This window comes from Rhinolophus hipposideros (genome assembly GCF_964194185.1).
Source record: "Rhinolophus hipposideros genome assembly, chromosome: 2".
In the NCBI taxonomy this organism is placed as follows: domain Eukaryota; kingdom Metazoa; phylum Chordata; class Mammalia; order Chiroptera; family Rhinolophidae; genus Rhinolophus; species Rhinolophus hipposideros.
Genome location: NC_138048.1, coordinates 71,213,983 through 71,231,044, shown reverse-complemented (window position 1 = coordinate 71,231,044; position 17,062 = coordinate 71,213,983). Strand labels below are relative to the sequence as shown.

At 35.7% G+C, this 17,062-nt stretch overlaps 1 protein-coding gene across 1 annotated transcript in view; it reads right to left on the bottom strand.

The window, feature by feature from the left end:
* SPATA16 (spermatogenesis associated 16) overlaps positions 1-17,062 on the bottom strand; it is a gene marked incomplete at its 3' end in the record, with an annotated part of 204,093 nt that overhangs the window by 48,396 nt on the left and 138,635 nt on the right. The window contains exon 5 of the mRNA XM_081077396.1: positions 12,349-12,496. Within this exon, the coding sequence (XP_080933522.1) occupies positions 12,349-12,496 (148 nt within the window). The remainder of the gene's footprint in view (positions 1-12,348; positions 12,497-17,062) is intronic.

Genomic DNA, 17,062 nt, shown 5'->3' with positions numbered 1-17,062 from the left:
TTCCTTTACTGAGAACCTTTTGCCGGCATCAGTTCCTCTGGACATCTTCATCCTTTCGCTCCTTTATGGTGATGGATGAGTGGACTTCCTCTAAGACCCTGTGTCTGCACATCCTTTCAAGCAGCAATAGTGTTGACATCCCCTCGGTCAGCTGTTTCGTCTAAAAACCCCATTTATGCTTGATTCAAGTTTCCCTGCCAGTTTTACCAGTTTTCTTTTTTGCACGCTCATCTTTGTTTTGGCCAATACCCTCTTGGGATTACCCATTTTTGTAAGATGTGACGTGGCTTTATCCCTGGAAGACAAGGAGGTAACACAGCAACACACCTTGTTGTCTGTATGTAAACTAACAGATGCAGAGTGGCCAATCACCAACAGGCTGTGAAAGAAGTGATGCGATTGGTCATGGATCTTGATACACATCTATTACTGATGTAGTGATGTGTGGACTGAACAGGTGGTGGTGAAGTTTATCTTTTAGGTAATTGTTCCTGGTTATATACCACAATAACTTACATTTGAACCCTATTAGTGGGGGGATGGTGTTGTATAACTAAAATGTGGTAACTGAAATGTACAAGATGTGATCACAAAATATGGTGACTCCTGCTGCCAAGTGCCATCGAACGGAAAGGCAGGGGTCTTTAATATGGGAAGCGGTGCATGGAACCTTAGTAACAGTGTGTGACAAGTTTCCACTTGTTCGGTGCAGTCAGTCAGGTATGAGCTACAGTTGAGTGACGGGGTGTTTTAAAGTGTACCGTAAATCATCCTCCATCATGACAATGCTCCATGTCACACATCAATTTCTGTCAAAGAAAAACATTATGATGTGTCCTCAGCCACCTTATTCACCGGATCTGGCATCGTGTGAATTCTGGCTCTTCCCTAAAGTCAAAATGACCATGAGAGGTAAATATTTTGAATTGATTCAGGACATCGAGGCAGCCACAATAGAGCAAATAAAGACACTCATGAAAGAGAATTTCCAGAACTGCTTCAGAAAGTGGCAAGAACGATGGAATAAATGTGTTCAAAGTGAGGGGGCGTGTTTTGAGGGTGACTAACGGCAATGTGACTTTTACTGTAATAAATTATTTTTATTTAAAAAATATAAAAAAGTGTATGCACTTTAAGCCAAAGCATAAATAGTAACAATTGGCAAAATTACAAGGATAAACTGAGAAATCCATCAATATTGTGGATTATTTTAATGTTTTTTTTCTATATATTGATACATTGAACATATAAAAAATTAGTAGCATATCCACAAGATGTGGGTAATTTTCAGGCTTGAACTAATGGAGACATAAAAATACTGCATTTGACAATGAAAACAATACATTCTTCTCAAGAACAAATGGAATATTAACCATATATTAGGTCATAAACCAAGCCTTAATAATTTCAGGAATTATTATAATTTAGATTATGTTTTTGAATACAATGCAATTAGGTTAAAAATCAATAACAAAGATAGCTAAACATTTCCTTACATCTACCATGTTTCCCCAAAAATAAGACCTAGCTGGACAATCAGCTCTATGCGTCTTTTCGAAAAAAATTAATATAAGACCAGGTCTTATTTTACTATAATACCGGGTATAATATAGTATAGTACAGTATAATATAATATAGTGTAATGTAATATAATATAATATTGGGTGTTATATTAATTTTTGCTCCAAAAGACACATTAGAGATGATTGTCCGGCTAGGTCTTATTTTCAGGGAAACAGGGTAGGTACTAAGTATGGCATATCTAAGTAAGCCATGGCTCAAAGTTTTCATATTAGAGCTTAGAAAATATTTTAAAATGAAATACAGTAAATTGTTTTTCAAAAGTTGTAGGATGCAATGAAAATTATTCTTGGAGAGAAATTTTTCATCTTTACTAAAAAAGAAGGAAATGATGAAAATTAGTAAGCTCACAATCTAATAGAAGAAATTAGTTGATAACAGAATAAGTACCCAAAATATGAACTAAAGGCAATAATAAATATAAGAGCAGAAAGTAGTGAAATAAGAAAAAAATAAATATACCATAGAGAGGGTCAGCAATGCTAAACATCTAGCCAAATCTAAATAAATGGGCACTTCCTTAACCTGATAAAGAATATTTTTCAAAAACCTAACGTAAACATTATATTTAAAGATTAAATTTTAAAATCTTTTGTTTTAAAATAAAGAACAACATGTGAATACCTGCTATCACTTTTTCTGTTCAATATTGTGTTGTGCTCCAAGCCAGAACGATAGAACAAGAAAAAGAATGAATGAATATCTTTATGTAGTCAAGTAAGGATGCATTCTTAAACAAGACAAAGCCAAAAATTATTGAAATTTTATAAAAGGTAAACTTTAGTTCATCAAAAGACACCGTAGAAAATACAGGCCTCGCTTCTTAGTCTGGCATCCCCATAGAAACATATGTGCTTGTTTAGGATAATTTGAAACCTATCCTTGTGCATGTGCTAATGAAAGACTGGCAGAGGCTAGAACCGATCTTCGCGCAAAGGAACAGCCGAACGAGTTTCTCAGCACTGCTCTTAGGAAGGGAGTCCTTGAGCCACCGTGTGTTGGAAGTTTGAATACTGAGTTACTCCTCAGTGGAAATCCTGCTCGAAGAGAAAATTTGGTGATTCCTAAGTCAACCGCACGGGCTTCAAATGACAGCATGGGGTATTACTGTCCCAAAGAACAAGCAGCATCTCAAAAAAACGTACACCCGTTAAATGACCATGATGGCGCTTCCGTAAGTGACATGGACATACTCAGAATTAAATATCTGGAATCTGAACTCTCCAAAGTGAAAACTTCTCATGAAATAGAATTGGAAGAATATGAACACCTCTACCTAGAGGAATTAAAACTTAGAACATCATTGGAAAACAAACTAAACAATGCTAATGAAAGACTGGCAGAGGCTAGAACCGATCTTCGCGCAAAGGAACAGCCGAACGAGTTTCTCAGCACTGCTCTTAGGAGGGGAGTCCTTGAGCCACCGTGTGTTGGAAGTTTGAATACTGAGTTACTCCTCAGTGGAAATCCTGCTCCAAGAGAAAATTTGGTGATTCCTAAGTCAACCGCACGGGCTTCAAATGACAGCATGGGGTATTACTGTCCCAAGTCGCTGCTGGAGTACCAGGAAAAAATAACTAAAGAACTATACAAAGACGCTGCTGCTGAATTTGAATCTAAATCCAATCGAAAATTTCCTCCATCACCTATTGATGATCTACTTGAGAATATAAAACTAGAAATTGTCTACAATGTGAAAAAAAAGTATAAGCTCTAAAATATAAATAGTACAAGTGTAAAAAAAAAAAAAAAGAAAAAAAAAAGAAAATACAGGCCTCTTTTTGGGATAAGATATAAAATTCTCCAATAAATCAATAATGAAACTATTCAGAAAACCAAATGAGAAAAGGATATGAACATACAACTTACATGAATATATAAATAGTAAAACTATCATTTTTATAAATTTGAAAAATTTGAGAACAATTTTGTGTATCCTTTAAGGAAATGTAACCAGAGTTCAACAAATGACATGATAAGATATTCGACTTGATTAGTAATCAGGGAAATATGTATTTAAAAAAATGTGTGGTACTATTTTCCAAATTGATTGGCCAAATTTTCAAAAGTCTGACAGCACTAGATTGATGATGATTTATATCTGGAGACACACTTATATAGTGGTACTTAGATGGCTGAAACAAAAATACACTTTAATAAGCAAGTTGGCAGTGCCTAACAAGTTAAAGATGCTTATGCTGTATTACGCAGTAATTAATTCTACTCCTTAGTATATACTTCAGAAAATCTCTTTCACACATGTACAAAAGGACCAAAAATGTTCATACCACTTTTGTTTGTAATAACAAAATATTGGAAACCACTTAAATGGCAAGTATTTAAATTGCATACATAAATTTTGATAAATCATACCAACACTGAAGATAAATGGATTAGAGCATATTGTATAAATCTGGATGAATGTTATAACACTGAATAAAAGAAACTCGCAGGAATATGAAAATAGTAAAAATAACAATTATATGAATTTCAAAACACCTGGAGGACAATTTTATACATCTTTTAAGGATACATATGTATATCCATATATGTATATAGTAAAACCACAAAAATATGTATAAGCATGATAAACACTGGAAATTAAAAAACGGTTCCACATACAGTAGCATCAAAAAGAATAAAATACTTAGTAATAAACTTAACCAAGCAGGTGAGAGACTTGTACACTTAAATTTGCAAAATGTTGCTAAAAGAAATTAAAAGAAAAATAAATAGATAGAAGACACCCTGTGTTCATGGATTAGAAGACTTAATATTGTTAAGATGTCAATAATACCTAAAGCAATTTGCAAATTCAATGCAATCCCTATCAAAATCCCAACAGAGTTTTTTGCAGAAAGAGAAAAGTCCATCTTAAAATTCATATGGAATCGTAATGAACCTCGAAAAGCCAAAACAATCTTGAAAAACAAAAAAGTTGGAAGTCTCACACTTCCTGATTTCAAAACTTACCACAAAGCTACAATAATCAAAACTGTAATGCACTAGCGTAAAGACAGACATATAAACTAATGGGATAGAATAAAAAGCCCAGAAATCAACCCTTACATGGTCAAATGAGTTTTGACAAGGGTGTCAAGATCATTTAATGGAGAAAGGACAGTCTTTACAGTACATGATTCTGGGAAAACTGGATATCCACATGTAAAAGAATGGAGTTGGATATTTACCCTACACCATGTACAAAAATTAACTCAAAATTAACCAAAGACCTGAGTGTAAGAGCTAAAACTATTAAAAGTTTAGAAGAATACACAGAGACAAAGCTTCATAAGATTAGAATTGGGAATTATTTCTTGAATATGCTCCCGGGTATACTGCAATAGGAAATATATGTATGAATGTTTATAATAGCAGTTTTTTGTAATAGCCACTAATGGGGAAAAACTCAAATGTTCATCACCAGCAAAATATGTAGTCCAGAATATAAGTTCTGGACTATTTATATAATGGAATATTATATAGCAATAAAAATGAACCAAATAATGCATTTTGCAACATGGATAAATTTCATAAACAAAATATTGAGCAAAAAAAAAAGCCAGATACAAAAGAATACCTACTCCACGATTTCATATTTATAATGTTTCAAAGCAGGCAATTTAAAGTTTAGAGTTTAGAAATGCATAGTTAGGTGCTAACACCATAAAGAAAAGTAAATAAGTCATTATTCTAAGAATCAGGACCTTAGTAAGTAGTTACCTTAGAGGAGAGTAAAAAGTGGTTTAGGGTTGGAAAGGGACCAACTGAGGATCTGGAGAACTGGCAATGTTTTATTTTTTTGACTTGATGTTTCTTCTGTAATAATTAGTTAAGCTGTGTATTTGTTTTATGAATTTTTATATATGCACAATATTTCATGATTAAATGTTTTTAATAATAAATAAAAGAAAAATACAAGTAGCTTAGATGGGTTCTGTTTTAGGTGTGAAATGCAGTGATTATCTGTGGACCATTACTGCCTATAAAGTATAAGTTAACTGTGAGCCAAGTATTAAAACAGAAATAAATAGGATTCAAATGCCGACTATGTAAAACTAAATTTAAAAATGGATAACACTACAAAATAGAAATTTCTAATTCTGTGCAAAATCGCCATGTAGAATTTAAAATTGAGAAAGTGGAGATATTTTTTCATATGATTGGAAGTTCAGTTTTTAGGGATTTTATGCTCAGCTGCATGATTTATTAGATGGCAGTGCCCAGTGATTAGCTTTAATATTGCAGAGTGGCTAGGTAAGAGAACATAATAAGTGTTTTGAAAAAACACTTGTCTTAACGTATTTGCCTCACTCATCCCTTAACCTGCTAAGATGAGCTCTGTGTATTTTGAAATACTTATGGAGCTTTTTTATGCAGATTGGGGTAACTGGTGATGGATAAGAACCTGAGAAACTGGTAAAGCTACCAAGATTGACACTGGAAAGGGACTATTCAATCAATGAAGGATAAATATGGGGAGTGTATCTGGAATGCTTAGAGTTGCAAAGGAGACTTGGAGGGAAGCTGCCATGTGTGTATGTGTGTGTGTGTGTGTGTGTGTGTGTGTGTGTGTGTGTGTGTGTGTTTGCTGAGTGTTATGGATACAATACCTGTAATACTTGCTTCCCTCATGCATTCCATTCTAACTGCTCCTTTTCCCAACCCACTGGTTTTCCTTGAGAGGCTGCAGTAAAAATTTATATTACTTCAACTTACTTTTGGATTATTGTCTGGTATTTATAAAAATGCAACCCTGTCTGTCTTCAGTCAGATCTCATAAGAAAACATACTACACGGGATACATGATAGTTCGAGGGAGATCCAGGAGAAATGCTGTCATAGAAGGTGAGAGACACTAGATGATGGAGACCAGAGGCAAACAGTGCTGTAATCTGCCATTGCAGAAGACAATTACATGCTCACTGAGAAGTATTTACTTTCATCAAATAGAACAGTGCCAGAACACCACACTTCCCACTGGGGAGACCAGCATTTTAATATTTTAAGGCTAGAGACTTTAGCTCCGTATATGAGGGATTTCTTTACTTTGGGAATGAGTCTCTGTTTCTAACAAGAATTCTGTGGTGCAAATATAAGATGATTTATTGTCTTTATAACCAATCTGGCTGTAACACTTTCATAATAATGTTGGGGATGTAGTTTCTTTGATTCTATAGCCTCTTCCATTTGAGAAAGCGAGTTACAAGAGGAAAATAGTCTGATCTTGAAAACTCTTGATCATGATAAAACTATGATATTTTAAAGAAGAAGAATAAAATGAGAAATTTTAATTTCATGTTTTAGAGAGCATAAGAATGTATTATCCTTATGGGTGAATGATGACTAAATAAAAGCAAGGTTATAAATTTCAGTGAAAAGCAATTTTTAAAGGTCTATTTTAAAACAATATATTATTCCTCTGAACACACTTATTTACTCTTGGGAGTTAAATTGCATTGGAAAGACAAAATATGACTCTATCCACCTAAGTGTTAAAGTAATTGATATCTGATCCAGAAAACTTTTCTATTAAACATTACTAACCACAAATCCATTACTGAATATTTATTTATTTAGCAAATAAATCTTGATATTTTCATCAAGAGGAGACAGGATATGCTTATTGTATTACTTTATTATTATTAAAATACAACCATGCAAGAATAAGTACTATACAGAATTGCATTATTTCATTGGAATATATGAATAAAAATCTCAAGCAAAATCTTTATAAATGAAAACATAATAATTCTGGGGCTGGTGAATTATTATTTGTTTTATATACCCTGACTACTCTGCATGAATCAAACTAGATTTTTCCTTAAATAAGAAAAATGGATAGTTACATCGCTAAAAAATTCAGTAATTTTTTTCTCCATGAAACACAATACAATACAGCTCTATTATAATATGGATTTAAGATTTTGATGGTTCTTACTACCTCCTGAAAATAGCAAAGGATGAACAATAAGTTCCTGAGGATGGATAAGCCTGTTTGTCCCACAAGGCAGATTTGAATTTTAACCCTCTCTCATCAGTCTTACAGAAGTATTAAGGTCAGTATAGTCCTAGTACTACTGAGGGTGAAGTGGGTTTTTCTCATAATAAATCACTAATTTAGTTTGTGTATTCAATTAAAAAAAATGACAAATAATTAGGGCCCTATGCATTTTGAAACAAATGTATTTTTCTCGTTTTTTTCCCTTTGAATCTGCTTTTCATGTGGAAATCCTGACAAGGGTGACTCTGAATTGGGACTGGCTAGAGAGAAAACAGTGCCTGAGTGATCTCTATCTTGAATATTCTTCCTGCTCCTCACCACCACCTCTGCCAGTTATTGCTGGGCTCATAGCACTGTCACATGACCAAGGAGTAATGAATTTAATACTGTGTAGGCTTGACAAAGGTTCCTCACCACCACCTCTGCCAGTTATTGCTGGGCTCATAGCACTGTCACATGACCAAGGAGTAATGAATTTAATACTATGTAGGCTTGATGAAGGTGACCTGGAGTTGGGCAGAGTTTCTGAGTTGGAGGTTTGTCTGCCAGCCCCTGCTGGGAGAATTAAATGTGTTAGTCTCCAAGTTTTAATGATAATAACTGTTTATCCAGGAAAACTTTGATAGGTAGACTCTTCATCCAAGATCTTCAAGATACAGATATGATGACTTTCATCTGTTCACTGTTTATTCAGATGATCTCTATAATTTAGAAATTCTTACTACGACTTCAATTTCTCTGGCTGCAATGAAAACGACATGTTTTCTATGTGTCACGGGGCATCGGTGACTCTCCTGGAATGTTATCTTTCGGGGTGAGTACAAATGCAAAATGCATGTGGATAAGAACATCCACCTGTAGTTGTCGCTAAAAGGATGAGTGAATGTGAGGTAGAAGAGAATGGGCACAAACTCTGAGTGTGTCTGAGGATGGAGTTGACTGCATATGGAGGAGTGTTTGTTCACTCATTGAGTTCACATGAATTCATTGTGTACGTTGTAGATGGAATGTAAGTGCCTACCTGTTATTGTGTAAGGCAGGATGTTAGTTAGAGTAAATCTACCTGATTGAACAAAGAACCCCTACATGTCAGTGATCCAAAGCAAGACAATTTTCTTGTTTGCTCATGTGCGTATTTAATGGGTGACCTTCCACATGGCCATTCAGGGACCCAAGCTTCTTTTGTGTCGTGACTTCTTTAGTTTCATGGCAGTGGTTAAGGAAAGAGAGTTCTGCATGGTAGGGTTTTATGGGCCAGGCCTGGAGGTAGCATATATTATTTCTGTCCACATTCCGTTGGCCATTATTCAGTCACATATAAGAGACTATGTAGAACTATATAGAGAAGTTGGAAATATAGTCTATAACTATAAGAGAAGCTGGAAATATAGTCTAGATACAAGCATGAAGGGAAAAAAAATAGTTTGGTAAACAGCTAGCCAGTCTTTGCCACTTTTGATGGCAAGGACTTCTACTTCCAAGCTGTTCCCTCATTTGCTTTCTCTTCTGTCATTCTTTTAATTAGAGTCAGCCTTCCATTCCACAATTAGAGAGTAGGGTTTTAATTAAAAATAGTCTCTAGAAGAGAGGGAAAATGTAGTCAAATATTCAGCCTGAAGTATAAATTACAAAGTGATTTTTTCTTAGGAGCAGGTATATTCTGTCACCACCTAGAATAGCATCTAGAATATACCTGTATGTGCTCAACAAATGTTTATTGAATATATGAATAGATGAACAAACCACCCATTGTCATTGTAGAGCCTCTTCTTGTCCGGAGGATCTTGGGATTCTGTTACGTGAAGAAAGGTAGAAGAGAAATGGTAGAATAACACAGCAAGTTGGAGAGAGGGCTAAAACTACTTCCAGTCTCTAATGGAGTAGAGAGGATTTCTCTAAGTAAGACTTGGAAGGTGACTGGATTCACAAGCCAGCGTTCTGGCAAGGAGTGGCTCTAGGCTGGGCAAACTTGTGTGGTAGGGGTGGTTGGTATACATATAAAGAAACATCTACACGAAGAGGCAGCATGGGCAACTCATATACGTAGGTGCCCTTGAGTCACCTAATATGTCACATAAATGAGCCCATCGTTGGCTCTGCTCAAGCCAAACCAAGCTGATCTCAAGTTGCACTAGCCATGCAATCAGAAGCTGTATCAGCCTACACCAGACTTTAAAAGAGGACTCTCAGTGACCCCTTTGGACACTGGGTACAGTTGAGCTCTGTGAAAGTTAAAAGCAGACCAGAGGATGAAGAAAATTTCATGGAAAGAAAGGGGAAGGAAACTAGTGAATTTGATTAGATAGTTACTGAAGAAAGGCTAAATTTTAGATATGATTGGATGAGACTCAGTCCCCTGGGATGAGATAGAATATATTTTGGCTCTGGGAAGACCAAACATGAATATGTATAGATAAAAAAAAAAGTCTCATGTTTCAAACATCTGTCACAGCTGTTGTATGACTAAAATAACTGAGTAAATTTTTGACAGGACAGAAGCTTTTTAATTTCTATCTACAAAATAGAGGGAGATTCCTGGGTGGGGACAGTAAGTACCAACAAAACAAAGTAGCTACTCTTCTAGGCCCTATCTCTCTTTGTGTGACTCATTTCCAGCTATTACCTTTGGCTCCTGATGCCTGCCCTAATTGTCACCCTGCACCCCCTGTGAAGGATACCCAGATGCCAAAGACAACATTTCACCTTCTTCCACCTTTGCTTTGTGCCCTCACTCACCTTGGAATTGCCTGGGGGGAAAAGCCATACCACTAAGACTGCGCACATACAGTTAGTAACTGTGGTTTCACCAACATTCCAGCAATGGCTTTGGGGAGGACCCTTTCATCATTTGCAAGAGACAAGTGATGTCATCAATGCAATAGCTTTGTTAGTCCAAAGTACAGGTTCTACAGAGCAAAGAACCTAACTGGTTCCAAAGAAATTTAAAATTCTATGCTGCCTTCTTTACCTCCCCTTCTCCTTCTGGAAGCAGGGTCTTTTTTCTCTAGGTTCTCATATAGTACTGTCATACTCCAGCAATTAGTAATTATAAAATAATAGGAACGATCATTAGTAACTTATAATTATCTTCTCTACCAAAGTATAAGATCCTTTAGCATGAGCCGTCTTGCCAACAGATCATAATTCATCTTGATAACAGGTTTGATAGAGTTACATGAGACATGAATCTGGCTCATTAATGTTATTATTGTTTTTAAACTATCAGTGGCAACAGTGCTTCCTAAGTATTAATTAATCTTCATGACTTCTCTATAAAGTAGCTTAAATATAACTAAACTCGTTCTATCAGTAGAGAGGATTAATAAACTGGTGATCTCCTCAATGAGTCTCTCTTCATTACCGATAGATCTGAGACTGGAAATGGAAATAGCTGAATTTGATTCATTTTTTATGACACTAGATCGATGTGACTTTTGTGTGCTGTTGATGCTCCCCTCCAAAACACTTAAGATATCCATAACAAAATAATAAATGATTTATAACAATTAGCAACTAGGTGAGTTCTGAATCATTTTTATCTGTTTCCTTACAAAATGTTCAAACTAGGTAAATAACCATCAATGCTCATTATAGCATCATGCATTATACTTTCTTCTCTTCCCTTTCTTTGCCTTTAAATTCTCATTGTTTCTTAGGGATTCATTATTTAATCATCACTAGGTAGATTTATTTACCATCTTTCTTCTGAAGAGCTTGAGGCATTGTAGGAAAAAAAAAAGACTCTATAGGACCTAAATTTAATGCTTTCATTACATCTCTGTTCCTATCAGATGGAAACTGTAACTCAATGGCAAGGATGTGGGTTCAAATCCAAGGCCTGCTGCCACTCATTTGCTATGCATCTTTGGAAAAGCTATTTGTTTCCTCTGATAGCTGTTTTCTTGTTTCTAAATGAGAATCATCTTACTCACTTCATAAGTTATGGGAGTAGCAAGAGATAACAGATGTAGAATGCTGGGCACATTAACAGTGATCACTAATGGAGTACATTATTTCTGATATAAATCAGTAACTTGGCCTCAAAGCCCTGAAAAAAGGAATGAAGGGGCCTTAAGAGGAAGATGCGATATTAGTTATGTGCCTTTAGAAATTTTACTTAACATGGGAGTCATTGTTAAGTGCCTATTAATTTAGCACAAGAAAATCACTGTCTTAATTCAGAATAACACTTGCCACATACTAAAGAGTAAAAAGTATTTTTGAATTAATGAATAAAAGCAAGCGGCTTCCAAAGACAAAAAGAGGAAAAAAGAGTACCAGTGTGTGTCCTCTATGTACACTTGGCTATCTACATCTCATTTGGATACCAGTGATCCAAGAACATAAAGAAAGAGGGAGGTTTGAGGTGTGCAATAGATGGAGGAAGGAAAGTAGAAATAGCAGGCACTGAAAAAGCAAATCCATCTTTAGGAAAATATTACAATCATCTAGTTTTCTGATGACAGATATCGGGAAACGTGGTATTTTACCACAATATTATTCCTTCAGTTTTTAAAATCTTACAGTTCCTAGCTTTTACCCCTCCTCTTAAATATAGAAACATGATGGTACAATAATATTGTGTCAGGCCTATAGGTCTAGGCTTACTTAAAACCTTAAAATAATTTTCCCATTTCAACTCCTCAGATGAAAACAATATACCCCTAAAACCAGAACAATAAACAGATAAAGCAGAAATGGCTTTGTATTTGTTTTAATGGAAATAAAGTATCAGCCGATAACTTGGAGACATTGAATCTTACCTGTGTAGATATATTCCACATAAGCAGGATGAGTTTTTGTGAACACCTCTTTTACTTTTTCTACTTTATCACCTCTGATTTTTGTTGCAAATGGTGTGTACATAACGGAGAAAGATTCCACTCTGGTGATGGCTTCTTCAATCATGGCCTGAGAGGAAACAGACAACACATGTGGCATCAATAACAACATATGATTTTTTAAGAATATAAAATAATATAATTACCTTTATGGATGATTTAAATATCTATATACTGTACTGCAAAGATAACATTTTGGTCTTGAATATTCATTAGAATAAAATTTTAATTAGTTCTGGAAATATTATTTCCTATTAAGAAAACCAATTAAATGAAGAAAGTCTATAAACAGACACCTCTACACTGAGCTTGCTTTAAGATAAAAATAAAAGTTCTATTTTCTCACGTGTCATTTTTCACTTGATTTTAAAAATCAAATTCTGAAGTCTAACATAATTATCTTACAGACATTGATGAGCAATTTATACTTAAAAAAAACTAATCGAGATAGTTAGATCAAAGCATTTTCTATAAATAACATGACAAACCACACAAACTAGGTTTTTTTCTTCTTCCGATACCTGGGAAAGCCCTTTTGGTACAAGCAAAGCCTTTCTCAACTTCCGTCTAGCAAAGCTTCCCTTCTCTCTAGATCACAAGAGCTGTTTGAGATGGATTTGGCTATTTTAGAATTTCTTTAAATTTTCTTTGCTCATATACTATTCTTGATAAAGCCTGGCATCGCCCTGAACTTCCTGTTTTAAGTAGGTCGTTTAGTATTTGAAACAGACCAAAAAGAAAGTTATGTGAAGTTTTAAAAGGAATTTCTTCCTTTCCTACAACTTTTCCTTTTAAGGAAACTTGAACATTGAATTAAAAGTAGAAGTATCTATAGTTATCTTATTTTTCTGAACATAGCATAAAAGCATATTATAAAAATCTACATTTATTTATAGGAATAAATTTTTTCCCTGACAACTAAGAGAGCCAACAACCAATAAAGAAAATAATAGATCTGAACTTTCCAACAACAACAACAACAAAAAAACAATTCAACAAACAGCAACTTATATCATTATGGCACAGTATTTTGTACACAAGTTTCTGATTAATATTACAAGTAAGAAGAAGTCGATTTTAAACTGAGAAGCCTAATTTAACTCGTTCATTGCCCACTCCATACATTTGTGACTTCAAATGGCCTCTATCATCATCTAGATTGCAGGTACAAGAGCAGCTTTGAAAGAATTTTCGGGATGCAAAGGATCCTCCTTTCTCTGAGACTCGCAGTAGAAAATTATGTATGTTTTCCAATTTACATTTTAAATTCCTTGTGGGGTACATGTCTGAAAGGCTGAATGAAAGAACTAACACTGCCCACAACACTGTCCTTTCCAAGTTCGAGGAACTGGAAAGGAAACAAAGAATACGATTGTGATGCCAAACCCAGAGCCAGCACTCAGATGGAGGTAGCGATGGGTTCTGAGTGTGCACCAGGGTTTGGACGCTAAAGCCTGGATGCCAGCTTTGGAAGTCTAGCAAGGGTAATACAGGCAGCAGGTTTGGAATTCAGAGATGTGGATTACGAACTCAGACAAGATATTTAGTCACCAAATTCTGGTCCTGCAGCAAAAATAAAGATCATTTATGTTGAGTGCGAGAATAATTTTTCCAGCTTGGTGCTTACATATGTTCACTGTTGGAACCAACCCTGGGATGGCCTGTCCAGACCAAAAAAGTACGTAGTTGTACATAGATGCATGTGGAGTGATGTGCTGAAGAGGGAAGCTGTTCTAGGCCCCTGTGCTAGGGTCACGCTCTGATGTTACAGCCTTTTGTGAACATATTTTATTTATTTATTTATGTATTATTTTCAAATTTGAATTCATTGCGGTGACAATTGCTAGTAAAATTACATAGGTCTCAGGTGTACAATTCTGTAATACCTCATCTATATATCACATTGTGTGTTCACCACCCAGAGTCAGTTCTTCCATCACCATATATTTGATCCCTTTTGCCCTCATCTCCATATTAGTTTTCTAGGGCTGCCAAAACAAAATATCGCACAGTGGGTTGCTTAAATAACAGAAATTTATATTCTCATAGTTCCAGAGGTTAGAAGTCTGAGATCAAGGTGTTTGTAGGGTTGACTCCCAGGTCTTTCTCCTTTGTACTCATAGATTGGCTGTGTAGCTTCTCCCTGTGTCTTCACATAGCTTATCCTCTTTGTGTGTCTGTGATCTCCTCTTGTAAGGTCATCAGTCATATTGGTTTAAGGTCCACTCAAAGACCTCATTTTAAGTTACTTTTCTCTTTAAAGGCCCTATTTGTAAATATAATCACAGTCTCAGCACAGGGTTAGGACTTTAACATATGAATTTGGTGGTGACGCATTTAGCCCATAAAAGTTCCTAACACCCAAATAGCTTTTCTGTAGTCTCTCTGAATATCTTGATAAATGATATTTTGCTTTTAATTTTGGATCAAAAAATTTAGCAAAGGTATTTAATTCTCTAGTTGGCTTCCAGAAAGACACTAATAGTATCCCAGTAAGGCCAGGATAGAAGAGAACACTCTCTCCATCCATTTCTTTTCCAACTGCTGGCAGATCAAGTAACTTCGCAGGGTAGCTTTGCTAAGCCATCTCACAGCATGATCAGTAAGATTCGTGCCCAAGAGCCTACACCAGCTTTTCTGCAAGTGTCAGAAGTGAGATTTTGTGTGGCAGCTTGATTTGCTCATTTAAGGCACTGTACTCTTGGCATGATGCTCAAGGCATTGCACTCAGGCTTTCCTAGGGCTGTCCACTCAAGAGGGTGTGTTCTGGAGCGCAACCTTCCACTCTCTCCACTCAGAGCCAATAGAAATGGGGTTGTCTTGTGGCTTCTGCCCTCCATCATGAAGATGGGTAAACAAGATGGTGAGTGAGCAGTGTTGTGTACGTAAGAATAAGAACTGAATTCTCCATGGAGATGCTTTCTCAAAAGAAATTATTATAGCCCCAAGAAGAAATAGAGAGGGTGGTCAAAAAAAATACATATTTTAAGAAAGGAAAACTGTATTAAAATTGTAATACTCAATATATACTGATAACAAAAGACGAATACAAGTCACATTTGACTTCTGCAATTACAAGAGGTCTCAAAGTGGTTACTGTCAGCGTCCAGACACTTCTGATTACTGTGAAATACTGCTTGAGCAACGTTGACCATACTTGCAAGCATTCCTCACTCCTCTGGGGAGAACCTCTGCGACTGAGATTCCCTCTCCATTTTTAATGGTTACACACAGTGTGGGACCAACCCATTTCACATCTCCTCCCATCCTACCAGTCTTGAAGTGGCTTATTATATATGTCCTTAGATGTATGGTTTCGATCCAGCTAGACTTCAGCGCTTCTCAATGATGCTTGTTCTGTAGTTTAGTTGTAATTTTTATACGGTCACGAGAAGAGGTATGCACAGCATTTACCTACTCTGCCATCTTGACTGGATCCACATTTATTGAGTTTTAAAGCTTATAGTAACATTTATCAAGAGTGTATGGGAGCAGCTCATTTGCTATATAAACAGTAACTTAGAATAATTTCTCCTTGTACTTAGCTCAGCAAAAAGCCACTTGCTACCTCAGATATCAAGCTGCTCAGGATAATTGTATTATATAATGAGAGACGATGGGAGAGACAGGGAGAGAGAAATTCCATCAAGAGTAAAAGAAAAGCAATCAAAGCAGAGGGAAAGATGACTAGCAAAAGAGGAACAAAATTTATCTCCCTCTTCCAAACCCAAGAAGGTTGGTTCTTCTTGGTAAAATTTTAAGAGTACTCAAGTTGCCCAGAATAAATCCGGCAGAAACTATAAATCTCAAACATTTTTAGCATGATAACATTACAACGTTTTTTTCCTATCATTTTGCTGGAGGATTTGGAGAAATTGTGACCTTTTAACTATGTTTCCAGTGATGATGGCTCACTAAGTAGAAATCCTGTCACTTCTAATTAGAAAATGTGATCAAATTATTATAGATTGTTATCAAATTATTCCTTTAATGCTCCCAATATCAACGTTGACCATAATTGCAGTCAATTGCTTTACATGCAAGATTAGATCTGGAAGGAACCTTGGGAATTTTCCAGCCCGATTCACTGAGTTGGAGATGACTTAAGTGATTTGGAGAGGCTTAAGTGACTTTTCTCAGGATGAATAGATTTTTAACTTTCTAGAATTCAAAATTAGGGTCTCAAATATTATATTTCACTTGGTCTTTAGAAAATTATGGTTTTACCTCCTGGGTTAAAAATAGTCATAACAAAATATTTTATCTTCTAAAGTATTTAATTTACTTTAATTTTGCAGTATATGTGAATGCTGTAGAATTTTAGAACATATGTATGTGTATGTAATATAGGCACATGGTTAGCCATTTTTCAGACTCCCTTGCTTAACTGTGTGTGGCCATGTGGCTGAGTGTGGGCCAATGGAATGTAGGCAGGAATAATACTCTTTCCAGGCCTAGCCCATAAACCCTACCTAGTATGATCCTGTATTTTCTTTCTGTATCAGCTGCCTGAAGAGGGAAGACTCAGAAACCTGGAGCTATGCCGGGGACGGAGTATGGGTTCCCACGTTCCTGACTGGAGAAGAACCAATCAGGAACACACCCATTGGATTATACTGTGAGTGAGAAATCAACT